We start from the raw sequence: 11478 nt of genomic DNA on the forward strand, positions 1-11478 counted from the left end.
GTTGTATGAAACAGCAGAGCCACGCTGTGTTCCTTGTTGAACAGCAGAGCCACGGCTGTGTCCCGTGTATTGAACAGCAGAGCCACGGCTGTGTCCGTTGTATTGAACAGCGCAGCCACGGCTGTGTTCCGTTGTATTGAACAGCAGAGCCACGCTGTGTTCCGTTGTATTGAACAGCAGAGCCACGGCTGTGTTCCGTTGTATTGAACAGCAGAGGCCACAGCTGTGTTCCGTGTATTGAACAGCAGAGCACAGCTGTGTTCGTTGTATTGAACAGCAGAGCCACAGCTGTGTTCCGTTGTTATTGAAGCAGCAGAGCCACAGCTGTGTTCCGTTGTATGGACAGCAGAGCCACAAGCTGTGTTCCGTTGTATTAAACAGCAGAGCCACAGCTGTGTTCCGTTGTATTAGAACAGCAGAGCCACAGCTGTTTCCGTTGTATTGAACAGCAGAGCCACAGCTGTGTTCCGTTGTATTGAACAGCAGAGCCAACAGCAATACAATATATTGTGTCAGACCCAGCACACCTTGGGTGGGGTTGCAGGTGTGTTGTTTAACTGTCCTATTTCCCATTGGCATTACAGTTCTTCCTTCTCTTCATAAATTATGCACCTCAATAGGTACCTATTCCCATGTACTGTAGCGCAGTATATAAGGATTTATAAACAGGTGGTTTGAGCCCTGAATTCGATTGTCTGAAAGCCATGGTATATGTCAGACCGTGTACCAGCGTATGACAAAACATTCGTTTTACTGCTCTAACTACGACGGTAACCGTTTCTAATAGCAATAAGCCTCCTCAGGGGTTTTGCGACATAATGGGTTATGGGTTGTGGTCACGGCTCACAGGCTGTATCCAGGCACCCCACTTTGTGCGGGTCTTAAGAACAGCCTTAGCCGTGGTATATGGCCATATACCAACCGTCTCGTGCCTTTAACTATATAAGGAATGGGGCCCTTTGACAAGCACTTATAGGTTATGTCATTCCTGCTCGTACTGAGCACGCTCTGTAGGTTGGCTGCCTCCTTATCAAAGCTACAGGTAGCAGTATCAATCAATCAATTGGGCTCTGTCACTACATCAATGGCTGAAAGCGATGGATGTTAAATGAGCCCATTAAACACCATCTCCCTAGGTATGCTATACTTCCTGAGACTCACATAAAGAAGGAAAGAAACCTGCATCCATGAAGAAGTACTACTGGCCATACTGACAGCCTCCGTATCTCCAACTGTGAGTAGTGGCCTGACATACTCCTGTCTCTTCCAACGTGAGTAGTGGCTACTGGGCATACTGAGACCGTCCTGTATCTTCCAACTGTGAGTAGTGGCTACTGGCCATACTGAGAGCGTCCTGTTACTCTTCCAACTGTGAGTATGGCTACTGGGGCAATACTGAGAGCCGTCCTTGTACTCTTCAACTGTGAGTGATGGCTACTGGGCATACTGAGAGCCGTCCTGCTATCTTTCAAACTGTGAGTAGTGGCTACTGGGCATACTGACATGCAGTCCTGTCTCTTCCAACTGTGAGTAGTGGCTACTGGGCATATGAGAGAGCCGTCCTGTTCTCTTCCAACTGTGAGTAGTGGCTACTGGGCATGACGAAGCCGTCATGTTCCTCTCAACTGTGAGTAGTGGCTACTGGGCATACTGGAGCCGTCCCTGTACTCTTCCACTGTGAGTAGTGGCCTGACATGACGTCCTGTCTTCTTCAACTGTGAGTAGTGCTACTGGGCATACTGAGAGCCGTCTGTTCTCTTCCAACTGTGAGTAGTGGCTACTGGCATACTGACATGAGTCCTGTTCTCTTCCAATTGTGATAGTGGCTACTGGGCACTGACAGCCTCCTGTACTTTATTCCAACTGTGAGTGCAACATATAGCAGGGTAATAGCATAGTAAATACACAATACAACTGATGACCAACTTGTAAAAAAAAACACAAAAGGCTCCTCAGTCATCATTCTGCTTCCCTGTTGCCTGGACTGGACCCACTACGATGACTAATGTATGCTCGATACAAAACAAACGGCCCGTACATTTACAATTCGTCACGATTCATTCACATACAGTAGCTGCAATAGTGATGCATACATCCACGTTTACACAATAAGTGCTGTTGAATGGAGAAAACAAAAAGGGACTAAAGACTAAAATATTAAGCTTCACGTGAGATTAACTAAAAATAAGCGATTATTGAGGAGGATGTGAGCGCCATATAATTTGCTGTTTTCAATCTGGTTATTATACATAAAATGTCTACAATGAAATATCAGTAGTGTATTTCTATAGAAATGGATAATCTTATACTATCACTCGATAATATGTTTATAAAATAGCGTACGGTATATGACAATTCATATTCACTGTCTTTAAATGCATTTGGCTCATATCAATCTCTGACAATTGTTTTGTTGTTTTTTTGGCTCTGTACTCCAGCACTTTGGATGTGAAATGATACAATGACTATGAGGTTAAAAGTGCAGGACTGTCAGCTTTAATTTTGAGGGTATTATCATCCATATCAGGTGAAATGTTTAGAAATTACAGCACTTTTTTTTTGTTCATAGTCCCTCCGTTTTAGGGGAACAAAAGTATCGGGACAAATTCACTTTATAATTTCAAATCCAGGAAGTGCTGGAGTACAGAGACAAATCAACAACAGCAAAAAAAAATGGTCGCTGTATCGATACTTTTGCAGCTCACTGTATATTAACCTACTGTGTACATAAATAGATTATGGTTAGCTAGACAAAACAGCCACGCGATGATGACAGAGTCCCAAACCAGCACCCTACTCCCTATGTAGTGCACTACTTTTAACAAGGGCCCATAGGACTCTGGTCAAAAGTAGTGCACTACACGGGGAATATGGAATCACTTGGGACGTGATGAAGTAGATCCAAAGCAACTGGTGACTGCAGATATACTGTTTGAAAAGAGAGGCACTGCATCATAATGTACAAATCCTTGTTCAGACACCTCGTTTCTTGTCTTATCCCTAGTGTGCTACAAAACGCTTGTTTTCATTCTCCTTATTCTATTCACAATGTAAGGGATCGGGATCGTTCTGTTCATGCACCCCATCTGTTTCCCATCTTGGGTTTGAAGTATAATTAATTTCCATTACATTCACAATCTCTCGAACTTTCTAAAATATTGTAGCATGAGTGAAATCGGATTGTAATTAGCTCAGGTACAACACTTCAAAATCTATCTGTGTGATGTTGATGGTTTAATTCAAGTAACATATAGCTGCTATACTATAGCACATAGAAGATGGCCCTGTATCAATTTGTTTTTTTTGGGGGGGGGGGGGGGGTAGCACTAGTCACTACTGACCACAGTACGAAGGGGTAGGGGTAAGAGGTCATAGGTCATAGGTCATGTTATCAAAACGTTAGTCGAACTCATAATAAAAAGTGCTGCGTGCAGAAGTTGCACTGTAACTACTTTAGAAATATAAATGTATTTGTAAATAAATACACGCATAAATAAATAATCATATTGTTAAATATTTAAATATATCACATATTAATATAAAGAAAAATCGTTAGACTTTAGAGATGAATCAAGGTTAAATTTGGGAGGATTTTTATAACATGTTATTTTACATAGCTACTGTAGGGACCTTTATAGATACTGTAGATACCTTCATAGTTACTGTAGATACCTTCATAGCTACTGTAGATACCTTCATAGTTACTGTAGATACCTTCAGAGCTACTGTAGATACCTTCATAGATACTGTAAATACCTTCAGAGCAACTGTAGATTTAATTAATAGTTTACTGTAGATACGAATTCATAGTTATGGTAAGATACCTTTCATAGATAGTGTAGATTCATAGTTACTGTAATACTTCATCAGTTTACTGTAATACTTTAGAGCTCTTTGGGAATTAGGCTAAACCATCATCTGGTTTTATCAGAACACCAGTAGTGAACATGTGATCACTTGATCAATGCCAACCTTTCTGTATGGGTGCATCCTCCCATGGCACCCTTTTATTCCTTTGTAGCGCACTACTATTGACGAGGGCCAGATAGGGTTCCTAGGTCAATGTAGTGGACTATATAGGGGATAGGGTGCTACGGGGACTGTCTTGTCCAAAGAGCTGAGCTGGTAATTGCGAAGAGAATAGGGAACAGAAATTAGTTTCTCTGTCCTGCCCAACAGAGCTGAGCTGGTATGGAAAGAGAATAGGGACAGAAAGAGTAACTCTGTCCTGTCCAACAGAGCTGAGCTGGTATGGAAAGAAAGAGAAAAATAAACAGAAGAGTTACATTAAACGTAACAATTGTCAATTGTAATTTTTTTCAGCCTTATATTTTAGCAGAACTGACAAAACCCTAGTTTGTGGTGAAAATGTGTTTACTATGAATACTAACCTGTGTTTTTATAATATTTATTTTTTTACATTGTATGAGTAACAATAAGAGCAGCAATATAACCAAGACCACGTATCTGGAGTCAGCAGTAGTGTTATTTCCATGGTAAGACTTCCATCTCAGTTGTGTCCCCTTAAGGTAAGCTGAGGTGCAGTAATGTAGCGATGTGAACAAAAGCATCCCACTGTAAAACAGCGTCGTTTCAGACAGAACCATTTACTGTCAACACTCCTGATTTTTATTTATTTTTTCTTTCCTCGAGGAAATAAACGTGTGTCGTTTAATAAGCTCAACGTTTTGCTGATGACATAGCCATACAGAGTACATCACAATGTCTATAAAATAAGGAACTGGTAACTAACTACCCATTACTCCGTTCCACCAGCTCCGAAAGATAAGGACGAGCAGCATCCCAAATGGCACCCTATTCCCTATATAGTGCACTAGTTTTGACCCAAATGGCACCCTATTCCCTATATAGTGCAATACTTTAGACCTAAATGGCACCCTATTCCCTATATAGTGCACTAATTCTGACCCAAATGGCACCCTATTCCCTATATAGTGCACTAATTCTGACCCAAATGGCACCCTATTCCCTATATATAGTGCACTAGTTTTGACCAGAGCCCTATGGGTTATTCATACAGTAGCTATGACCAGCCCTATGGGGTCCTGGTCAAACGTAGCACACTATAGAGGGAATAGGGTGCCATTTGGGACACAATCCTTGGCGAGGGGTTAACCAGATGATAAAGCCCACACAGACAGACAAGCAGTACAGGCCTGACAGACACACAACGATGATGGAGGCCTCAGATACACAGGTGATCAGCTTGTGATAAAGTGAGCGTGTGCAGAAGGAAGAAGAGCAGGTTACTAGTGTAGGATGGAGAGGGTGGGGGGGGGGGGGAGGAAGGGGGGGGGGGATAAGCACAGGAGTAATCTAGGATTTATATACAGGTTAGTCTCTTTGCGTTCGAATGTTTTCTATCTTCTTTATAAGACGTTGTTGTTGTTGGATTGTTTGTTTCACATCCTCATCTGTCCAGCTCTCCTTCTGGAGAGTTTTGATCTGTTGGAGACAAAAAGGGGAGGAGAGAATATATTGTATATGGATTCAAAATACCAACCATTCGGATTTTTCTTCATATTTACTGCATATTTATCTCAACATACTGAATAATAACATACAGTAGATAAACGTAAGGTTACTTGCATAACCCCGGTTCTCTGATAATATGAGAGAGAGATATTGAGGGGTTCGCCTACTCTTGGAAGTACCAATCAAAAAATGTCTGTTGGAGACAGACAGGTAGAGTGGCGAATGAGGTGAGACCCTCACTTCCATTAAAAGGAGCCACCCTCTGGTTATTCTCGCTTCTCTTCCTCAAGCTCTTGTAAGCATGGGGAATGCGGTGATACATCTCACTCATATTATCAGAKAACCGGGGGTTACGCAAGTTCTCTTTCAAATACTCTTGTTAAGATGTATCATGTAGGGATATGGCCAACTCCCTGATCGCAAGAAATCGGCTTTTACGAAGCCAGGGAATTCCCCAACGTAACAACCCTGAGAGGTCCCGAAACGAAGGGAAACAGAGGTCCCCTCCCCCCAGGAAAATCCTCATAACTAAGTGAGGGAGAGCCCAGTACAAAACTCCAGTCTCAGCATCATGAGACATGAGGTCATATCCTGTGTAGTAGAGGATCCTTCCTAAGATAAATACAATGGTTTTATCCTTTTTTTCTTTGTACTCCCTGACGAAGGCCGTGCAGCCGAAACGCGTCTGAGTTTTTTTTTTTAAATAAAGGCATTTAAATTAATGATATGAAGAGTGCCTTGGTCCTCCTTTCCTTTTTTTGATCCCCCATGAATCATCAGGATACAGTCAAAAAGAGAAAGTCCCACTCGAGGGTGATAGCCCAATGAGCGAAGAGTATGACACCTTTGCACACACTGAACAACAACACGGGATGTCCTTCTAGGGGAAAAGCGTCCGGGTAAAAAAAGCCATAGTCTTTGAGGTGCGTCAATAGGAAAAAAGTCGACCCGGGATAAAAAGGAGGTCAGGTAATTAACCTGAAAAACACTGGTCGAGCACAGTCCACCGATACGCTAGGGACGCCAAGGGTAGTAGTAAAAGTGAAAGAAGGTGGAATATGACGTCTGTGTGCTTTTCAGAGGCTAAAATCGAGGAGGTCCACTTTCTTCTTTGTCTGTTAAAACCGGAGAAGCTCAGCCAAAGGGCTCTTTCTTGCTCATGGTATGACCACAGCCTTGGATGGCACTACGGGAGGCCTGTAATCAGGTCTGTAATCATACAGATCTCCTCCCAAGCATCTGGGTCTAGGGTGTCTGAGTCCAGCTGCTTCCTCCACTCCTCCAGTAACTCAACCTTGAAAACCAACAATAAAGAGGTCACGTTAATGGAGGCCTTTCCAGGGAGTGAAGCGCTGGTAACAAGGAGCTAGGGGCTGAGGTGGTGAGCCAGTGACCGCTCCACCGTGGAAAGGTTGCCAAACCCAGATTCCTCCATATTGTGCATGTCCAGGCTCGGGATACTCTTAGCAAGAATCCTGTGGGTAATGGGTTTATCCCGAGAGCTCGTAGCTTCCAATAGGCAAGCTGGTACTGCGGCGAGCAGGTCCTTTATCGGGGCTGTGTGGGCAGGAGTCTCTTCCTGTCGTACAGGTCCCTTAAGCCCCAGAAGATGACCATTCGATGTTGAGTCTGGCCGTGGCTTACAGATATGATGSAGCCCAAACTTCACTGGAAGAGGGGCAACGCCAATGCTCTAAGGGCCGTCAGGTCTGCAGGCCTGAGAGGGTGGAAAAACACAGTGCAGGAGTTGGGGAATGACGACCATCTCAAGGATTTCCGTGAGATTGATCCCATCGTCATCCTCGCCATCAACCTAACTCACCTTCACCACTACGTCCTCAGACATTGAGGGAAGGGAGTGGAGGCTAATGAGGGGTTATCTAGCTAGCAGCTACCTCGTGGTGAAGGTATGCCGTGGCTAGCTCAGTGCTAGCTCAAGGAAACCGAATGACAGTTTGCCTTCAGAAAAAGGCACAGATGTTGCTGTGAAGGCAGAGAGGGTTGGTTTAGCTAACAAAATGGGTGAACATATGTTAACTAGACTTAAAAAGGGAGCTAGCAAAGCTACCATCTTGCAGRTAGGKTATRCTAGTGAGGTTAGCTTGCCTTTCAGCAAGCTAGCCAACTTAGCCTTGCAGCGTGGGCTAACCGAGTCTCAATAGCTAGCAACGGAAACTGAGAAGTAGAAAAGGTAATTTCTACTCGAAAGGTAACAGGTATCCAGTCGATATGAGGAGAGCTAGAGTAGTGACACTCTTTGGGTGAGGAAGAGAAGCGAGAATAACCAGAGGGCGGGGGAGTGGCTCCTTTTATGGAAGTGAGGGTCTCACCTCATTCGTCACTCTACCTGTCTGTCTCTAACAGATGTTTTTGATTGGTACTTCCGAGACTAGGCGGTCGTTACCGAAAGCCCACATGTAATACATTGAAACATGTATTTGAAAGAAAACTCCTGTATAGTTATAATTCAACTGGAATATAAAGTTTACAATTACATTTTAGTTATTTAGCAGACACTCTTTTTCAGAGCAACTTACAGTCAGTGTAACTAAAGTCTTTTTTTTTTTTAACACCTACGATCACTATCATTGTAATTAAAACGTTCTTAAAAATAGTCGCTATAAGCATAACCAATGTTAGTAAAAGTGAAGGTGGTGGATGAGGTGAGTTTCCCTCGTACTATGTAAAGCACTTTGAGTACCTTAGTTGGTAGAAATGTGCTATACAAATTCAATTCATTATTTTTATTATTTATTAAGGGAAAAACAAAAAAAACTTAGTGTATCATCCATGTTACCTGATGGATCCAGCCAGGAGAGGGTTAAAAGCATAGAGCCAGTCGTGCATCTCCTTGTCATTGCTGGCTTGGAGCAGTATACCGCGGTGCTCTGTACACACAGCAAACGTGTTTGGGGTCTGTTGGGGAAACACRGAGAGGTACAGTAATGTTAAAACCAGCTAGCTGCCCAGAGCAAGCTTACTTTTGAGGGTAGGTAGGAAGAGAGAGGAGTAAAAACATGACATCTTCTGTGAGTTTTTTCAAATGCAGTACATATAAACTTAAGCAAAAAAAATAAACGTCCTCTCACTGTCAACTGCGTTTATTTTCAGMAAACTTAACAYGTGTAAATATTTGTATGAACATAACAAGATTCAACAACTGAGACATAAACTGAACAAGTTCCACAGACATGTGACTAACAGAAGTGGAATAATGTGTCCCTGAACAAAGGGTGGGTCAAAATCAAAAGTAACAGTCAGTATCTGGTGTGGCCACCAGCTGCATTAAGTACTGCAGTTGCCATCTTCCTCCTCATGGACTGGCACCCAGAAAATTTGTGCCAGTTCTTGCTTGTGGAGATGATTTACCCTCACTCTTCCACCAAGGCACCTGAAAAGTTCACGGACATTTCTACTGGGGGGAATGGCCCAATAGCCCTCCAACCTTCGAATCCAACAAGGTCCACAGACGTGCTCAATGGGATTGAGATCCGGGCTCTCGCTGGCCATGGCAAAACACTGACATTCCTTGTCTTGCTGGAAATCACGCACAGAACGAGCAGTATGGCTGGTGGCATTGTCATGCTGGAGGTCATGTCAGGATGAGCTGCAGGAAGGGTATCACATGAGGGAGGAGGATGTCTTTCCCTGTAACGCACAGCGTTGAGATTGCCTGCAATGACAACAAGCTCAGTCGATGATGCTGTGACACACCGCCTCAGACCATGAGGACCCTCCACCTCCAAATCGTTCCGCCTCCAGAATACAGGTCTCGGTATAACGCTCATTCTTCAACGATAAATGTGAATCCGACCATCACCCCTGGTGAGACAAAAGAAGAGCACTTTTTGCAAGTCCTGTCTGGTCCAGCACGGTGGGTTTGTGCCCATCGTTGTTGCCGGTGATGTCTGGTGAGGACCTGCCTTACAACAGGCCTACAAGCCCTCAGTCCAGCCTCTTCCAGCCTGGTCAGTCTGAGCACTGATGGAGGGATTGTGCGATCCTGGTGTAACTCGGGCAGTTGTTGTTGCATCCTGTACCTGTCCTGCAGGTGTGTATGTTCGGATGTACCGATCCTGTGCAGGTGTTTGTTACCCGTGGTTTTCCACTGCGAGGAACATCAGCTGTCTGTCCTGTCTCCCTGTAGCGATGTCTTAGGCATCTCACAGTACGCATTGCAATTTATTGCCTTGGCCACATCCTGCAGTCCTCAAGCCTCTTGCAGCAGTACTAGACAAGTATGTCAGCAGATGAGCAGGGACCCTGGCATCTTTCTTTTGGGTGTTTTTCAGAGTAAGTAGAAAGTCCTCTTTAGTGTCCTAAGTTTTCATACTGTGACCTTAATTGCCTACCGTCTGTAAGCTTTGGTTAACGTTGTCCTTAAAACCGAGCGGTTTTCCCAACAGGTGGCATGTTCATTAATTGTTCATTGAACAAGCATGAGAAACAGTGTTTAAACCCTTTTGCAATGCAGATCTGTGAAGTTATTTGGATTTTTACGAATTATCTTTGAAAGACAGGGTCCTGAAAAAGGGACGTTTCTTTTAATTTGCTGAGTTTAGTTGCGGCCAAATATATTGGCACTGTAATTGTAAAAAAAAAGAAAATTGTACTCCACAGATTGCAGAACCAATTTTATTTTTGTAAATTTAATTTGACCATTTTAATTTAAAATGACTGGAGCTAGTACTTGGTTGCACAGCCTTTTTGCCAAGATAACTGCAGGTAAGTGTTTCTTGTACCATCAATGAGCTTCCTACACCTTTCTACTGGCAATTTGCCTCACTTTTCAGCAGTAAATTGCACCAACTATTCAATGTTTAAGGGGTGCTCTCAACCAACTGCTGTTTTCAGCTCTTGCCATAGATTACGGATGTGATTCATATCTGAACTCTTCGTTGGCCAATCAGTCCAGCCAATCCAGAACAGTCCAGCCAATCCAGAACATTCCAGCCTTTCTTCTTTTACCATTCCAGGGTGCTTTGTTTTTTTCCGTTTTTTGTGTGTTTAGGTTTGTTGTCCTGCTGGAAAATTCAAACTTCAAAAAAACACAGTTTCTGGACACTGGGTTGAACATTGGATTCCAAAACACCTTAATAATCTACTGATTTCATGATGTCTTGCACACGTTCAAGATCCCCAGTACCAGAGCCTAAATCCTTGGGGAAATGTTTTGTGGACTAATGAAACAAAATTAGAGAGCTTTGGCAATACAGATCAGTGCTGTGTTTACAGACAACCAAATGAAGCATTCAATGAAAAGAACACCCTACCTAGACTCAAACATGGCTTTGCTGCCTCAGGTACCTAGGGCCTTTTGAAATGCGCAAGTGGTCACAAAATCTGCAGATGATCAGGTGTTTTGGAGTCCAATGTTTAAACCAGTGTCCAAAAACTAAGTCTTCATTGGGTCTTCCATCAGGAAAACAACTCCAAACACACATAAGGTAACACAGAGAAAKGGTTYAAGAAGAGATGCTGGACTGTTCTGGATTKGCCAGTTAAGAGTCYATCCTTGAATCACATCAAAAACGTGAGATCTGAAAACAGCAGTTGATGGAGGGCGCTCCTCAAAACATTGTGTTGTAAAAGGTGTCAGGTTAGGGTGTGTAAAGGTGTCAGGTAAATGTGTGTAAAGGTGTCAGGTCAAAGGTGTCAGGTTAGGGTGTGTAAAGGTGTCAGGTAAAGGTGTGTAAAGGTGTCAGGTGTCCAGGTCAAGGATGTCAGGTTAGGGTGTGTAAAGTGTGTAAGGTCAGTGTGGGTAAATGTTCGAGGTAAAGGTGTGTAAGGTTGTCAGAGTCAAGTCTGTGGTGTAAGGTGTCAAGGTCAAAGGTTCAGGGTTAGGGTGTGTAAAGGTGTCAGGTAAAGGTGTGTAATGGTGTCAGGTTAAGGTGTCAGGTGTAGGGTGTGTAAAGGTGTAAAGGTGTGTAGTGGTGTGTAAGGTGTCAGGTAGATTGTGTATGTGTAGGTATGTTAGGTCAG

At 43.4% G+C, this 11478-nt stretch overlaps 1 protein-coding gene and 1 long non-coding RNA gene across 2 annotated transcripts in view; both read right to left on the reverse strand.

Moving 5' to 3' along the window:
• Positions 1–1398: 1398 nt before the first annotated feature.
• On the reverse strand, positions 1399–3767 carry LOC139024865 (uncharacterized). The gene is made up of 3 exons (XR_011476241.1): positions 1854–3767; positions 1677–1706; positions 1399–1473 (listed from the first exon to the last, which is right to left on the reverse strand). It is a non-coding gene; the product is annotated as an uncharacterized lncRNA (long non-coding RNA).
• Positions 3768–5307: 1540 nt separating this feature from the next.
• Positions 5308–11478, reverse strand: part of LOC112072554 (kinesin-like protein KIF1A) — a gene marked incomplete at its 5' end in the record, with an annotated part of 102344 nt that continues 96173 nt past the window's right edge. Inside the window, 2 exon segments of the mRNA XM_070439839.1 lie at positions 5308–5466; positions 8294–8412. Coding sequence (XP_070295940.1) covers positions 5424–5466; positions 8294–8412 — 162 coding nt within the window.

Source organism: Salvelinus sp. IW2-2015, unplaced genomic scaffold, assembly GCF_002910315.2.
Source record: "Salvelinus sp. IW2-2015 unplaced genomic scaffold, ASM291031v2 Un_scaffold1959, whole genome shotgun sequence".
Lineage (NCBI taxonomy): Eukaryota > Metazoa > Chordata > Actinopteri > Salmoniformes > Salmonidae > Salvelinus > Salvelinus sp. IW2-2015.